The 17,785-nt window shown below is 41.9% G+C and overlaps 2 protein-coding genes across 4 annotated transcripts in view; both read right to left on the reverse strand.

Annotated features, from left to right (window-relative positions):
• parvaa (parvin, alpha a) overlaps window positions 1-6,645 on the reverse strand; it is a 45,186-nt gene extending 38,541 nt beyond the window's left edge. Inside the window, exons 1-3 of the mRNA XM_055933542.1 lie at window positions 6,346-6,645; window positions 341-430; window positions 72-245 (exon numbers count right to left, since the gene is read on the reverse strand). Coding sequence (XP_055789517.1) covers window positions 72-245; window positions 341-407 — 241 coding nt within the window. The 5' untranslated portion in view covers window positions 408-430; window positions 6,346-6,645. The remainder of the gene's footprint in view (window positions 1-71; window positions 246-340; window positions 431-6,345) is intronic.
• A 472-nt stretch (window positions 6,646-7,117) lies between these two features.
• mical2b (microtubule associated monooxygenase, calponin and LIM domain containing 2b) overlaps window positions 7,118-17,785 on the reverse strand; it is a 95,706-nt gene continuing 85,038 nt past the window's right edge. For all 3 annotated transcript variants that reach the window (XM_055933548.1, XM_055933545.1, XM_055933544.1), the window contains 3 exons: window positions 8,430-8,535; window positions 8,261-8,334; window positions 7,118-8,052 (listed from right to left, as the gene is read on the reverse strand). In XM_055933548.1, coding sequence (XP_055789523.1) covers window positions 7,868-8,052; window positions 8,261-8,334; window positions 8,430-8,535 — 365 coding nt within the window. In that variant the 3' untranslated portion in view covers window positions 7,118-7,867. The remainder of the gene's footprint in view (window positions 8,053-8,260; window positions 8,335-8,429; window positions 8,536-17,785) is intronic.

Consider the following 17,785-nt stretch of genomic DNA (forward strand, 5'->3'; position numbering starts at 1 on the left):
GGTTGTAGAGTGGAATTAGTGTTCCTTTAAGTTTGATGGACAACCAATAGGGGATTTGAATTGTTCCTCACCAAAGAGTTTCTGCAGAACCTGCCCGTCGTATAGATCTTCAGCCAGGTCCTTCACGATGATCCTCTCTCCTACCAACACATCATTGATCCAGTCGATCAGCACCTTCTGGAGTTCCTGTAGTTTGCTGTCGTTCTTGGAGTTGGGGTCGACCATGGTGCGGACCTCATTCTCCTCTGCAGAAACAGAAAGAACAGTTGGGTTTAGCCAGTTTTAAGACCTTCATCATTTATGACCAGGGCTCTCAGATTCAGTAATATGCTGTACTTACCTAACACAGTGTCTTCTGGGTCCAGTTCATATTGACTGGGGCTCAGGGGCAGGTTGATGGCGTTCATCCCTTCCTCCTGGAGCTCAGAAACTGTACGGAGGGAGATGGGAGAGTTCAGAGAGAGACCATACTACATCATGTCACTCACAATGCATCCTCTCAACACTCCACCTTTCAGTGCAATAGCTATAAATTCACATAGCAATGAGGCGGCACAAACAGTAAGCCACTTACAACTTGTGATGATTCTACGAATTAGGCTTTATACAATTTAGATGACTACTACTACATGTTTCTTTTTGCACTATTTTTAATGTCAGTGAGAATTCTGCAAGTATGAGCAATCCACCAGAAATAAGCGTAAAGGTCAGGGGGAAAATGAGAGGATGTTGTTAAGGCGGGGGACACGTGGGTTCCCAACTACTGGGATAAGGATCAAAATTGGCACCATCCTCTCTGAAGTGCTTCCAAACAGCACATGATAGCACTGCAATAGTGTTCCCACACCACTAATACACTAGCTAACTACTCCCACAGCCATTTGGTCCAAATAATCTAGCATTAACACAGGAGTAGAATTGGGTTTGCTTCCTTTATCATGTCTAATATGGTATGTTATTGAGGAGTAGTGGTTCTTTCTGTAAGTGGTTTCCCTCACTGATTTCTCTGTCTTTCCTCAAGGAATATGGACTTTCCCCTCACCTACACATGGGAAAAACACTGCAGTTTTATCTACTACTTAGTGGCCCTCCTCCGTCCACATACAGTCCTTCTCCCAATGCTATACCTCACAACACAGAGATGTTCTAAAGGGGATGACTCTAACTGGTCTTAAATCTATATATTAAAAAAAATCCTTAGCTCACTGGACCACCTCAGCTTTCGGTGTCACCGTTCCTAAATATACTTATCTGATCAGACACTGTTCTCAGTTAATCAAGACAATGTCATTTCCCCATCTGTTAGTTAGCCTCGGATATCCCCGACCTTGGAGCCATGTAAGCCTATAGGCATTCAAAGATTGCGGATGTAAGCCGTCTGGCTCGAGAGATCTGTTAGTAGTCTATTTGTCTCGCAGGTGTGATGTTCGGATGTACCGATCCTGTGCAGGTGTTGTTACACGTGGTCTGCCACTGCGAGGATGATCAGCTGTACGTCCTGTCTCCCTGTAGGCTGTCTTAGGCGTGTCACAGTACAGGCATTACAATTTATTGCCCTGGCCACATCTGCAGTCCTCATGCCTCCTTGCAGCATGCCTAAGGCACATTCACACAGATGAGCAGGGATACTGGACATCTTTCTTTTGGTGTTTTTCAGAGTCAGTAGAAAGGCCTCTAGTGTCCTAAGTTTTCATAACTGTGACCTTAATTGCCTACCGTCTAAGCTGTTACTGTCTTAACGACCGTTCCACAGGTGCATGTACATTAACTGTTTATGGTTCATTTAACAAGCATGGGGATTTTGTTTTAACCCTTTACAATGAAGATCTGTGAAGTTATTTGGATTTTTATGACTTATCTTTGAAAGACATGGTCCTGAAAAAGGAACTTTTCTTTTTTTGCGGAGTTTACTTACTACTATTGAGGTTCTTTGCATGTTAGCTTACCCTTTCCCTAAATGTTTAAAACTAACCTTAACCTTAATTATTCCATGATTTAATTTCTGATCAGTTTTTATGAGAGGCACTTTTGTTTGTTTCCCGACATCTCTATTGAATGGTGTTGCTCTAGTTGCAGTAAAACCATGTGCGGTTATAATTAGCAAGACAGCATCGAATGTTGGCTTCAACTTGGTTCTCCATATAAAGCGTTCCATTACAAAAGGGAACCCGATTTTAACTTAACTTGGCAATGTCTGTGTCATGACGTTGGGGTTGGGGGTAGGTTTACGACAGTCATAAATACCTCTTTCCCCCTTTTTCTCTCTCCCCACTATAACTGATGTGACATAAGGAAACCCATGGGTTAACATAGAGATTCTGGGTAACATCAGAAGTTGGGGGAAATGAACTATATTCTGGTAATCCAACCAACTGTACATATGCGGTGGTACTTAAGGTATATTATGTCAGTTCGGTTGCCCTCCGACACATTCTCATCAATGATAGAATGACATAAACGCTACTGTGAAAAGTCTAAACATCAGAGGTATCGGATTCACATGGAATTGTTGTTTAATTCAAATGTTTGAATATGACATTGTTTGTGAAGAGGTGAAATGTAATTTTACCTTCCAAATGAGAGATCTGTGTTTTCATAAATTTGGCTTCTGCTCAACCAGCGGCCCGCCCCTGTGAAGAGACCTGGGTAATAGACTTTTCAGACACACCCCTCTCCCTCCACTATATAAAGCCAGAGACAAGAATATAACTTCCTGTTCCGGGTACTCTAGGATGACGATCCAGGGTCAGAATGGTTCAGATAATCACTATAGATGAAGCCAACATCAGCATGGACTTTGATTGTGAATGGTATGAACTTTGAACTCGTGTTCACTACAGAAGTGATATCTCCTAGCCGTTGAGTTGGCAACAGCTGCTACAAACGCAGGTTAGGAAGGACAGTCCGAGTATCCCGTCTTCCACACACGTTACTACAAAGTATCCCGTGACAACCAGAGACATTCTCCAAAAGACAGAGGACTCGGGTTGGCGATACGTTCTTCCATCTACCACCAACCAACTGAAGCGCAGCTCAGAGTAAATATGTATTGCATTTTCTTTCTCAAATGGGCGGTAATTTAGAATGCATCAGATACTGATTTACGAGAGCACAGCTTTTGCCCTGTTCCGAATCTCCCGCTCTTTCACTAAGACTCAGCCCATTCCCTTTGTGTAACAAGCTGTCATATCTATTCCGCCCGCTAGGGACGTTTTCTGTATGACTTAATTTGTGATCAAGTTATGATCTAATTGTATATGTGTGATTGGTTAGGTATTTAGTAAATAAATAATTAAACCCAATTTTGTATTGCTGATTCAACTTGTTAGCCAGGATTCTTGCAGATAATCAAGGACTTACAACTTTCAGATGAGACTGAATATAATGACGATTAATGTGATGGCTATTTAGTAAAATATTACAAAATCTTTAACAGTTTATTCGAAAGATAACAGCTCTATAAATATTCTTTCGTGGTGTCCCTCTCTAGTTAATTAATATTTACATGATTAGTTCAATCAGGTAATATTAATTACGGAGAAATAATTTTATAGAATAGCATGTCATAGCAATCAATCTGGCATAGTCAAAGACACGACATCTGTATGGACCCTGTATAGGCTACTTGCTCAGCCCGCAAATGAAAGATAAATTCAACTGCTATTGAAATTCTACACGCATCCTTAACTTTTGTCAGATCTTGACCCGGGCCAGTACATTTTTCCATTTGGGTCAGTAGCTTTCAGTTTGTACTGGCAAGTTTACCTAAATGTCAAGCCCCGCTGTGTGCTGTGCGCATAGGGCCTATATGTGTAACACTTTGTGTAGCCATTAGCAATGCTAATGATAGCCTAACTGTTTTTTTTGGTAGATGGAAAGGCAATTAAAAGGTAACTACAAAGTAGCCTGTCATGATTTTTTGAACCAATCCTGTGGCCATTTGTTTTGAAATCTCCATCACAAGTGCGCTACACAAAGCCACTGGCCAAACACAAAACTGGAGTAAATCAGTCCTTCTCCCAACTGTGTTGTATCATTTTGGTATCAAGCATCGTTTTTTTTTTTTGGCAGAAAACATGGCACTTTGAAATGTGCAATAAATACATTTTGCACTTCATTTTAATATATTTTCTTTGCTGTTACAGTAAATCTTTTCAAATCAATGTAAGAACACAAGAGCATGCTAATGTAAAAGATGGCTAGTCATTATTAGCCTGGTTCTGTACGGAATGCAGGCACATTATGGGACACAGGCAAGGACATTATTAATAATAATACAAAAGAGGCCTACAAGCCACAATGTCTCACACTTTGTTTGATGGTCACAAGCCATCAAACAAAGCCAAGCTGCTTGAATTGTTGCGCCAGGTGTGGCATAAAGTCACCCAAATTCAAATGTGAAAGACTGGTGGAGAGCATGCCAAGACGCATGAAAGCTGTGATTGAAAAACAGGGTTATTCTACCAAAAACATATTTTCTTTGCATTAGTCGAGGTCTGAAAACACATATTTTTTGTTATTTTGACCAGTTGTCATTTTCTGCAAATAAATGCTCTAAATGACAAAAAATGTATTTGGAATTTGGGAGAAATGTTGTCAGTAGTTTATAGAATAAAACAAAAATGTTAATTTTACCCAAACACATACCTATAAAAAAGTAAAATCAGAGAAATATATATATATATATATATATATATATATATATATATATATATATATATATATATATATATATATATATATACACACACTATCGGTCAAACGTTTTAGAACACCTACTCATTCAAGGGTTTGTCTTTATTTGTACTATTTTCTACATTGTTGAATAATAGTGAAGACATCAAAACTATGAAATAACACATTTGGAATCATGTAGCAACCAAAAAAATTGATAAACAAATCAAAATATATTTAATAATTGAGACTCTTCAAATAGCCACAATTTCCCTTGATGACAGCTTGGCATTCTCTCAACCAGCTTCATGAGGGAGTCACCTGGAACGCCATACCATCTGGTGTGCGCTTAGTGGAACTATCATTTGTTTTTTAACAGGACAATGACTCAACACACCTCTAGGCCGTGTAAGGGCTATTTGACCAAGGAGAGTGATGGAGTGGTGCATCTGATGACCTGGCCTTCACAATCACCCGACCTAAACCCTATTGAGATGGTTTGGGATGAGTTGGACAGCAGAGTGAAGGAAAAGCAGCCAAACAAGTGCGGAACTCCTACAAGACTGTTGGAAAAGCATTCCTCATGAAGCTGGTTAATTGAAATGCATTCCAGGTGACTCCCTCATGAAGCTGGTTGATAGAATGCCAAGAGTGTGCAAAGCTGGCATCAAGGCAAAGGGTGGCTACTTTGAAGAAACTCAAATATAAAATACACTTTGATTTGTAAAAAATAAAAAAAATAAAAAAGTTACTACTTGATTCCATGTGTTATTCATAGTTTTGATGTCTTCACTATTATTTTACAATGTAGAAAGTAGTAAAAATACATTAAAACCGTTGAATGAGTAGGTGTGTGCAAACATTTGACTGGTACAGTATATAAAAAAAAAGTGCGACCAAATCATGTGCTGGTGCTACTAATGGAGAAAAAAGTTTGTGAAAAAACTTGTGTAGAACCCTTCCCTAACCCAGCAAACTTTTGCCGCAACAAATTGCAATTTGTAACATATCATACGAAATGGATGATGGACATCCACAAATTAATACATACCATACGTAACATATCATACTATTTTGAGCATACCGGATTTAAGTTTACTATGTTACATCTACCCCTAAATCCAGGTTGCAGCAGTAGTGTTCCCTACATGCCAATCGTAGCCTGCATCTATAGTAAATAACCCTACTGTAGTAATTACTCTAGTAACTCTACTAGGCACTGCACTGTATGCACCCCCAGGCTGCCCTGCTGGTCAAGAAAGTATAAATAGAATACATTATTTGAGTGTAATGACTAGTTTACAGACAGGCCTATGTATTATGTATGTAACCTAGATAGGCCTCGAGGCTACTCCATTCTGATACCTTCAATGAATGTGCTGTGGGGAAAGCATGCAGGCGAATTCGTTATGGCTTTACCAGTACCGGTAATGAATTGACAGAATCAGACGGAGTAGACAATAGATGAGTGTGACTTCATTGCACAATGCATTTTTTGTAACAATTTGCGCCGCACAGATTGAAAAATTGCTGTAGGTAGAGTTCAAATGGGCTACACTGTCGCTTCATAAAATACACGTTTTCTTCCTGTCCTTTTCTGTTGACACAACTGCTCGCAAGTTAAGTTTAGACATGGTTTTTTTTACAGTATTGTTTTGATCTGAACTTTACCTTATTTTTCTTTCTTTCTTCTTACTAAAGTTCCTCCAAGTTTTCCCAGGAACGAGTCATCTTTTTTTCTGGAAGAGGGAGATTTCGGAGTCGTCGGCGATTTGGGAGAGGACGGCGAAGAAGCCATGATCAAATTTAGCCAAAGCTCAAAAGTACAATCAAAAAGTAAAGTTACTCGTTTAGTAGATCTCTGAATTAAATTGACAAATCACGTTCTGTTCGAATCAATGTTCACTATAACGAAAACGGAATTCCAAACATTCGTCCATCCCTCGAATCCTTTCCTTGTTCCCAGATGTAGTTCCCTCCCCTAACTTGGGCTCCCGAGTGGCGCAGCGGTCTAAGGCACTGCATATCTCAGTGCTAGAGGGAGACACCCTGGTTCGAATCCAGGCCGTGATTGGGAGTCCCATAGGACGTCGCACAATTGGCCCAACGTCGACCCGGGTTTGGCCGGTGTAGGCCGTCATTGTAAATAAGAATTTGTTCTTTACGGACTTGCCTAGTTAAATAAAAATAAATTAAAAAAAACTAATGGCTGAATAGTTTGTAGCACATAGTTGGCGCCTGCATGCATCGACAAACACATTTTATGGTAGTATCACTATGGATAGACATTATAGACTTTATTCTAATGCCACCATAAGCTATGATCTCTCTCAATATTATGTCATATGCATAAATCATGACCAAATAAACTTCAATTCTCTATTAAATAGCTTTGAAATAAATCAATTTTTACAGAATAAAAATAAACAGCAACAGATCAGACTGTCAGTTTAGGATTTAATAACTCAATTTATTGTGCTATGGAGACACTCCTAAACTCATATCAAACTAAATAAATTGAACCAACAGATCCAATCATCATTTACATGAAAAAAGTTGGGCAAGGAGGACTCAAAAAAGTGAATAAAATCCTGTTGGTTGTGGTCAGTACTTAGTAATAGGACAGACAACATGCAGGAATAATAGTAAAAAGTCCTGTGGAAAATGGTGTATTGGTTGATTAAATTACTTGGTATAGTGCAAATGAAGTTATACAACATAGTCGTTTTTCCAGTGCTTCTCAACACAACACATGAACAGTAGAGATCTACAACAGAGACCTACACATACAAAATACATTTTGCTTTGAGAGGGAAAACATACTTGATAGGATGAATCTTTGGGTTTCTGTAGTGTTTACGTGCTTTCCAGTGCAACTGACAAAGTAAAGAAAACTAAATAATATTTCATTTATTCCATTCCTACTGCAGCATATGAGGTGTTCTTGGTTAGGCATACAGTAATCTCAGAAGGCTGTCAAGAGAGACTAGGCATACAGACACTGGATGTACAACCCTCAGGTCTATAAGAGATGTGATCCTCAAGTAGGAATTGATAAGTAAAACCTATATACATATTCAAAAGGTCACCATGCCACTTGAGGCCAAATCCAGTAGTGTAGTACTTGTCGCCTCTACCCATAGAGCTGCATGGTACTGTTATCCTTTTCCCTGCCCCAGAGGGCTGCAACTCCTCAGGTCCAATGGAACTGGTAGCCCCTAGACAGCACCAGGCTCTCCAGGTCTCTGTCCTCAGCCCTCTCCTGCAGCCGCTGCTCCTCCAGCAGGCTGACCAAAGTGTCTCTCCTCTCCACCACCTTCATGATCTCAGTCAGCATCTGCTGCTCCTCCGCCAGCTCACTGGAGCTCTTCCTGGAGTCTGCAAAGGGCCATTGGAGAGGAGAGATTGTAAAATGGTAGAGGAGGAGAAGGAGGGATGGAGACAGACAGATGGACAAAGTAGGACATGGTCATTTAGAACACATTCTCAAAAGGTTCCACAGATAAAGGACAAGTTCCACAGATAATGGGCTGCGAATGTATTATAACTGGACCGCAAGCGCATATTACAAGTGTGTGACCCGTACCGTCTACTGACATCCTGCGTCGTAGATCTGTCTGGAGTTGACTCTGTGTGTCCTCCAGCTCGAGTTCCTGAGCACTAACAGACAAAACAACCCATTTCAAAACACACTTCACTCCATAAGATGGTCTGTGTCTGAGAATGCAGTGTGCCTCTCATCTTCTCCTACTTACAATATGACTAGCTCTTCCTCATAGCGGGCCAGTTTGTTCTTCTCCAGGACCAGCTTGAACCACATTTGGAGGAGCTCGTGCTCATCAGAGAGACCATCACCTTCGTCTGATAGAGGGAGAGAGCAAGGTCAAAATCAGCTACCCCAGATAATATAGAAGTTTGATCATCCCGTTTCTTCATTCCTCATTACGTCCAAGGTCGACTAATAAGCTCCCTGTCACAAGGTTATTCAGTAGATCTGGAATGACAACAGTATCACTTGTCTCCAGGGGTGTTTTGACTGTACTATGTGGAAGGTATTTGAGGACAGCAGCTCTGATCTTGATGAACTCACAGATGTTATTTCAAAATATGTAAACTTCTGTGGTGAGTCAGTTGTGCCTACTAAAACCTGTAAAATCTTCTCTAACAATAAGCCTTGGGTATCAAAAAATCTAAAATCACTACTTAATAGGAAGAAGGCAGTTTATGCTGAGGGTGATACAGGCTTTAAGAGATGTACAACGTGAGATCAAAAGACAGATACTGGTGGACAAGGAGGCATACAAGCAAAGGGTGGAGAGGACCCTCTCCTCTGGTAACTGAAGGGTGGCCTGGCAAGGGATTAAATCCATGGCTAGTGCCCCCCACATAGGTAGAGGAAAAACCAGTGCTGACCTTGGGAGACATGAGGACCAGAACATGGCTAATGAACTGAATGTTTTCTTCTCAAGATTTGAATCAGACAACTTTGTGTTCGGAGGTAAAACAAATGAAAGCATCATTACAAATGTCTGAGAGGGTTGTTGCTAAACATGCTGATGTTGTGAAGTTGTTCAGGGAATGTAATGCACACAAAAGCCCAGGCCCAGACAGAATAAGTGGACGTGTTAAAACACTGTGCTGAACAATTGGCTGGTGTTTATAGACATTTTCCAATCCTCACTTGACCAGCAACAAGTGCCAGTATTGTGGAAAAACGCAATAATTATACCCATTCCGAAGCATCTATTCCCTCTGTGCTGAATGACTACCGCCCTGTCGCCTTGACATCCTTAGTAATAAAATGCCTTGAGAAAATTGTGAAAAGTCATGTTCTCAGCGCCTCCCAGAAGCTCCTCACCCATTGCAGTTTGCCTATCAGCCCAGCAGAGGAGTTGATTATGCCATTCTTACGCTCCTCAACATGGTCTATAGACATCTAGAGGGTGCCAAATCCCATGTTTTGTTTGTTGACTTTTCTTCGGCCTTCAACACAATCCAGCCTTACATTCTTGCAGACTCATTCGGGACTTCTCCTTAGATAGGGAATTGGTCTTGTGGTTGTTGGACTTCCTGAGCCAGAGGTCACAGCGGGTCAAAGTAGGTCCCCACGTGTCAGACATGCGCACCACCAACACAGGCTTTCCTCAGGGATGTGTTTTGTCCCCACTACTGTACATCTTGTACACTAATAGTTGTACTAGTTCCCATCCTGACAGACACCTCATTAAGTTTGCTGATGACACTGCCTTGATCAGCCTGTTGCATGATGACAAGGAACATCATGGCCCGGTCCTAAATTACTTTGTAGAGTATAGTGGCGATTCTCACTTGGTCCTCAATACCAACAAAACCAAAGAGATGTGCATAGACTTCAGAAAGAGTACAATACCTACCTCTGCAACATCTATCAGAGGTCAGAACATAGAGATTGTAAAGGAATACAAATATCTGGGTGTCCTCTTGGACAATAAGCTTCAGTGGAGTAAATGTACAGATCTGATCAACAAAAAGAGTCAACAGACTGTACTTTCTCAAAAAGCTGGAAACTTTTAATGTTGACTGTACTATACTTATTCTGTTTTACAAATCTTTCAATGAGAGTATTTTAACTTTTTGTATTGTTTGTTGGTTTGGCAATGCCACTGTCAGCCAGAGAAATATGGTGACAATGATTATCGCCACAGCAAGCAAGGTACTTGAAGTCAAACAGACAGGCCTGGATGAGATCTTTAAGATCTTTAAGGCCCTCCGCAAGGCTCACAAAATAATTTTAGACCCAAGCCTCCCCCTGTACCCGGACTTCGAACTACTCCCCTCTGGGCACAGGTATAGGGCACCCCTCGGCAGGAAAAAGAGAACTAGACAATAATTTGTGCCAGGTGTGATATCCCTCCTAAATAGCTCAGGCTAATGTTCCTATCGACCCAGTAAGGCCAGCAGGCTAGTGTCTTTTTATTTCTATGTTAACTGTTATGAAATTTGCATTGTCAATTTGTTTTGTATTGTATTTAAACGCCACTTCAAATGTGTACATGACACTACAACAATTTCCCCATGGGGACAATAAAGTCAGTAAAGTAAAAGTAGAAAAGTTGCAACAGTCTCTAACATAAATACTGACTATAGACTTCATAAAACATTTTATAATAGAGCTTCAAAAAGTTAACTTTGGAAAATGTAATAACATGACAGTGTAACCTGCGGACAACAGGCTAAAGGTATTTATTTAGACTGAATAAGTACATTCTCCCTGCTAGTGAGTTATTTAAACTATGGTAAAAAGAGGGCAGTCTAATTTCCTTCGTTAGTGGGCGACTCTGGATCTAGCTTTGTGTTTTATGTCACATATACTAACACTGAGCTTTACACTGACTACAGCTACATTATATGAAACAGACCCATTCGTAGAGTGTGTTTGATAGAAGGACAGCTCCTAATGCTTCTGATTCATTGCTATATCAAAACTTGATGCCCTCAATCTCACACAAATTATCAATGAACCTACCAGGTACAACCCCAAATCTGTAAACACAGGCACCCTCATAGATATCATCCTGACTAAATTGCCCTCTAAATACACCTCTGCTGTCTTCAATCGGGATCTCAGCAATCACTGCCTTATCGCCTGCGTCCGTATTGGGTCTGCGGTCAAACGACCACCCCTCATCACTGTAAAACGCTCCATAAAACACTTCAGCGAGCAGGCCTTTCTAATCGACCTGGCCCGGGTATCCTGGAAGGATATTGAACTCCTTCCATCAGTAGAGGATGCCTGGTAATTCATTAAAATTGCTTTCCTCACCATCTTAAAAAAGCATGCCCCATTCAAAACATTTTGAACCAGGAACAGATATAGCCCTTGGTTCACTCCAGACCTGACTGCCCTTGACCAGCACAAAAACATCCTGTGGCATACTACATTAGCATCGAATAGCCCACGCGATATGCAACTTTTCAGGGAAGTTAGGAACCAATATACACAGTCAGTTAGGAAAGCTAAAGCTAGATTTTTCAAACAGAAATGTGCATCCTGTAGCACGAACTCCAAAAGGTTCTGGGGCACTGTAAAGTCCATGAAGAATAAGAGCACCTCCTCCCAGCTGCCCACTGCACTGAGGCTAGGAAACACTGTCACCACCGATAAATCCACGATAATTGAGAATTTCAATAAGCATTTTTCTATGACTGGCCATGCTTTCCACCTGGCTACCCCAACCCCGGTCAACAGCCCTGCACCCCCCACAGCAACTTGCCCAAACCTCCCCCATTTCTCCTTCACCCAAATCCAGATAGCTGATGTTCTGAAAGAGCTGCAAAATCTGGACCCCTACAAATCAGCTGGGCTAGACAATCTGGACCCTCTCTAAAATTAACCGCCGCAATTGTTGCAACCCCTATTACTAGCCGCGGTCATCCGCGGTCATCCCCCTCTTCAAAGGGGGAGACACTCGAGACCAGAACTGTTACAGACCTACATCCATCCTGCCCTGCCTTTCTAAAGTCTTTGAAAGCCAAGTTAACAAACAGATCACCGACCATTTCGAATCCCACCGTACCTTCTCCGCTATGCAATCTGGTTTCCGAGCTGGTCATGGGTGCACCTCAGCCACACTCAAGGTCCTAAACGATATCATACCCGCCATCGATAAAAGACAATACTGTGCAGCCATATTCATCCACCTTGCGAAGGCTTTCGACTGTCAATCACCGCATTCTTATCGGCAGACTCAACAGCCTTGGTTTCTCAAATGACTGCCTCGCCTGGTTCACCAACTACTTCTCAGACAGAGTTCAGTGGGTCAAATCGGAGGGCCTGTTGTCCAGACCTCTGGCAGTCTCTATGGGGGTGCCACAGGGTTCAATTCTCAGGCCGACTCTTCTCTGTATACATCAATGATGTCGCTCTTGCTGCTGGTGATTCTCTGATCCACCTCTACGCAGACGACACCATTCTGTATACTTCTGGCCCTTCTTTGGACACTGTGTAAACTAACCTCAAGACGAGCTTCAATGCCATACAGCTCTCCTTCCGTGGCCTCCAACTGCTCTTAAATGCAAGCAAAACTAAATGTATGCTCTTTAACCGATCGCTGCCCGCCCGTTCAGCATCACTACTCTGGACAGTTCTGACTTAGAATATGTGGACAATTACAAATACCTAGGTGTCTGGTTAGACTGTAAACTCTCCTTCCAGACTCACATTAAGCATCTCCAATCCAAAATTAAATCTAGAATCGGCTTCCTATTTCACAACAAAGCATCCTTCACTCATGCTGCCAAACATATCCTCGTAAAACTGACTATCCTACCGATCCTTGACTTCGGCGATGTCATTTATAAAATAGCCTCCAACACTCTACTCAGCAAATTGGATGCAGTCTATCACAGTGCCATCCGTTTTGTCACCAAAGCCCCATATACTACCCACCACTGCGACCTTTATGCTCTCGATGGCTGGCCTTCGCTTCATATTCGTCGCCAAACCCACTGGCTCCAGGTCACCTATAAGTCTTTGCTAGGTAAAACCCCGCCTGATCTCAGCTCACTGGTCACCATAGCAGCACCCACCCGTAGCACGCGCTCCAGCAGGTATATTTCACTGGTCACCCCCAAAGCCTATTCCTCTTTTGGCCGCCTTTCCTTCCAGTTCTCTGCTGCCAATGACTGGAACGAATTGCAAAAATCACTGAAGCTGGAGACTCATATCTTCCTCACTAACTTTAAGCATCAGCTGTCAGAGCAGCTCAGAGATCACTGCACCTGTACATAGCCCATCTGTAAATTACCCATCCAACTACCTCATCCCCATGTTATTATTATTATGTTTTGCTCCTTTGCACCCCAGTATCTCTAATTTTACATTATCATCTGCACATCTATCACTCCAGTGTTTAATTGCTAAATTGTACTTACTTCGCCACTACGGCCTATTTATTGCCTTACCTCCCTAATCTTACCTCCTTTGCACACGCTGTATATAGATTTTTTCCTACTGTGTTATTGACTGTACATATGTTTATTCCATGTGTAACTCTGTGTCACACTGCTTTGCTTTATCTTGGCCAGGTCGCAGTTGTAAATGATCATAATCTTGATGTGATTGGCCTGACTGAAACATGGCTTAAGCCTGATGAATTTACTGTGTTAAATGAGGCCTCACCTCCTGGTTACACTAGTGACCATATCCCCCGTGCATCCCGCAAAGGCGGAGGTGTTGCTAACATTTACGATAGCAAATTTCTATTTACCAAAAAAAAAAAAAAAATTTGTCTTTTGAGCTTCTAGTCATGAAATCTATGTAGCCTACTCAATCCCTTTTTATAGCTACTGTTTACAGGCCTCCTGGGCCATATACAGCGTTCTTCACTGAGTTCTCTGAATTCCTATCGGACCTTGTAGTTATAGCAGATAATATTCACATTTTTGGTGATTTTAATATTCACATGGAAAAGTCCACAGACCCACTTCAAAAGGCTTTCAGAGCCATCATCGACTCAGTGGGTTTTGTCCAGCATGTCTCTGGACCTACTCACTGCCACAGTCATACTCTGGACCTAGTTTTGTCCCATGGAATAAATGTTGTAGATCTTAATGTTTTTTCTCATAATCCTGGACTATCGGACCACCATTTTATTACGTTTGCAATCGCAACAAATAATCTGCTCAGACCCAAACCAAGGAGCATCAAAAGTCGTGCTATAAATTCTCAGACAACACAAAGATTCCTTGATGCCCTTCCAGACTCCTTCTGCCTACCCAGGGACGTCAGAGGACAAAAATCAGTTAACCACCTAACTGAGGAACTCAATTTAACCTTGCGCAATACCCTAGATGCAGTTGCACCCCTAAAAACATTTGTCATAAGAAACTAGCTCCCTGGTATACAGAAAATACCCGAGCTCTGAAGCAAGCTTCCAGAAAATTGGAACGGAAATGGCGCCACACCAAACTGGAAGTCCTCCGACTAGCTGGGAAAGACAGTACCGTGCAGTATCGAAGAGCCCTCACTGCTGCTTGATCATCCTATTTTTCCAACTTAATTGAGGAAAATAAGAATAATCCAACATTTCTTTTTGATACTGTCGCAAAGCTAACTAAAAAGCAGCATTCCCTAAGTGAGGATGGCTTTCACTTCAGCAGTAATAAATTCATGAACTTCTTTGAGGAAAAGATCATGATCATTAGAAAGCAAATTACGGACTCCTCTTTAAATCTGCGTATTCCTCCAAAGCTCAGCTGTCCTGAGTCTGCACAACTCTGCCAGGACCTAGGATCAAGAGAGACACTTAAGTGTTTTAGTACTATATCTCATGACACGATGAAAATAATCATGGCCTCTAAACCTTCAAGCTGCATACCTGACCCTATTCCAACTAAACTACTTAAAGAGCTGCTTCATGTGCTTGGCCCTCCTATGTTGAACATAATAAATGTCTCTCTATCCACTGGATGTGTACCAAAATCACTAAAAGTGGCAGTAATAAAGCCTCTCTTGAAAAAGCCAAACCTTTACCCAGAAAATATATATATATATTTTTTTAAATTTTTTCTTTATTCGTTTTTTTTTTTTTTTATTTTTTTTTTTAAATTTTAATTTATTTTTATTTTTTAAATCGGCCTATATCGAATCTTCCATTCCTCTCAAAATGTTTTGAAAAATCTGTTGCGCAGCAACTCACTGCCTTCCTGAAGACAAACAATGCATACGAAATGCTTCAGTCTGGTTTTAGACCCCATCATAGCACTGCGACTGCACTTGTGAAGGTGGTAAATTACCTTTTAATGGCATCAGACCGAGGCTCTGCATCTGTCCTCGTGCTCCTAGACCTTAGTGCTGCCTTTGATACCATCGATCACCACATTCTTTTGGAGAGATTGGAAACCCAAATTGGTCTACACGGACAAGTTCTGGCCTGGTTTAGATCTTATCTGTCAGAAAGATATCAGTTTGTCTCTGTGAATGGTTTGTCCTCTGACAAATCAACTGTACATTTCGGTGTTCCTCAAGGTTCTGTTTTAGGACCACTATTGTTTTCACTATATATTTTACCTCTTGGGGATGTCATTCAAAAACATAATGTTAACTTTCACTGCTATGCGGATGACACACAGCTGTACATTTCAATGAAACATGGTGAAGCCCCAAAATTGCCCTCGCTAGAAGCCTGTGTTTCAGACATAAGGAAGTGGATGGCTGAAAACGTTCTACTTTTAAACTCAGACAAAACAGAGATGCTTGTTCTAGGTCCCAAGAAACAAAAAGATCTTCTGTTAAATCTGACAATTAATCTTGATGGTTGTAAAGTCGTCTCAAATAAAACTGAAGGACCTCGGCGTTACTCTGGACCCTGATCTCTCTTTTGACGATAATATCAAGACTGTTTCAAGGACAGCTTTTTTCCATCTACGTAACATTGTAAAAATCAGAAACTTTCTGTCCACAAATGATGCAGAAAAATTAATCCATGCTTTTCTTACTTCTAGGTTAGACTACTGCAATGCTCTACTTTCCGGCTACCCGGATAAAGCACTAAATAAACTTCAGTTAGTGCTAAATACGGCTGCTAGAATCCTGACTAGAACCAAAAAATCTGATCATATTACTCCAGTGCTAGCCTCCCTACACTGGCTTCCTGTTAAGGCAAGGGCTGATTTCAAGGTTTTACTGTTAACCTACAAAGCGTTACATGGGCTTGCTCCTACCTATCTTTCCGAGTTGGTCCTGCCGTACATACCTACACGTACGCTACGGTCAGAAGACGCAGGCCTCCTAATTGTCCTTAGAATTTCTAAGCAAACAGCTGGAGGCAGGGCTTTCTCCTATAGATCTCCATTTCTATGGAATGTTCTGCCTACCCATGTGAGAGACGCAGACTCGGTCTCAACCTTTAAGTCTTTATTGAAGACTCATCTCTTCAGTAGGTCCTATGATTGAGTGTAGTCAGGCCCAGGAGTGTGAAGGTGAACGGAAAGGCTCTGGAGCAACGAACCGCCCTTGCTTTCTCTGCCTGGCCGGTTCCCCTCTCTCCACTGGGATTCTCTGCCTCTAACCCTGTTACAGGGGCTGAGTCACTGGCTTACTGGTGCTCTTTCATGCCGTCCCTAGGAGGGGTGCGTCACTTGAGTGGGTGACGTGATCTTCCTGTCTGGGTTGGCGCCCCCCCTTGGGTTGTGCCGTGGCGGAGATCTTTGTGGGCTATACTCGGCCTTGTCTCAGGATGGTAAGTTGGTGTTTGAAGTTATCCATCTAGTGGTGTGGGGGCTGTGCCTTGGCAAAGTGGGTGGGGTTATATCCTTCCTGTTTGACCCTGTCCGGGGGCATCATCGGATGGGGCCACAGTGTTTCCTGACCCCTCCTGTCTCAGCCTCCAGTATTTATGCTGCAGTAGTTTGTGTCGGGGGGCTAGGGTCAGTTTGTTATATCTGGAGTACTTCTCTTTTATCCGGTGTCCTGTGTGAATTTAAGTATGCTCTCTCTAATTCTCTCTTTCTCTCGGAGGACCTGAGCCCTAGGACGATGCCTCAGGACAACCTGACATGATGACTCCTTGCTGTCCCCAGTCCACCTGGCCGTGCTGCTGCTCCAGTTTCAAATGTTCTGCCTGCGGCTATGGAACCCTGACCTATTCACCGGACGTGCTACCTGTCCCAGACCTGCTGTTTTCAACTCTCTAGAGACCGCAGGAGCGGTAGAGATACTCTTAATGATCGGCTATGAAAAGCCAACTGACATTTACTCCTGAGGTGCTGACTTGCTACACCCTCGACAACTACTGTGATTATTATTATTTGACCATGCTGGCATTTATGAACATTTGAACATCTTGTCCATGTTCTGTTATAATCTCCACCTGGCACAGCCAGAAGAGGACTGGCCACCCCTCATAGCCTGGTTCCTCTCTAGGTTTCTTTCTAGGTTTTCGCCTTTCTAGGGAGTTTTTCCTAGCCACCGTGCTTCTACACCTGCATTACTAGCTGTTTGGGGTTTTAGGCTGGGTTTCTGTACAACACTTTGAGATATCAGCTGATGTACGAAGGGCTATATAAATAAATTTGATTTGAACGTTCTCAACTGGTTAAATAAAGTTGAAAAAATATATATATATATTTT

Source organism: Salvelinus fontinalis, chromosome 9 (genome assembly GCF_029448725.1).
Source record: "Salvelinus fontinalis isolate EN_2023a chromosome 9, ASM2944872v1, whole genome shotgun sequence".
Lineage (NCBI taxonomy): Eukaryota > Metazoa > Chordata > Actinopteri > Salmoniformes > Salmonidae > Salvelinus > Salvelinus fontinalis.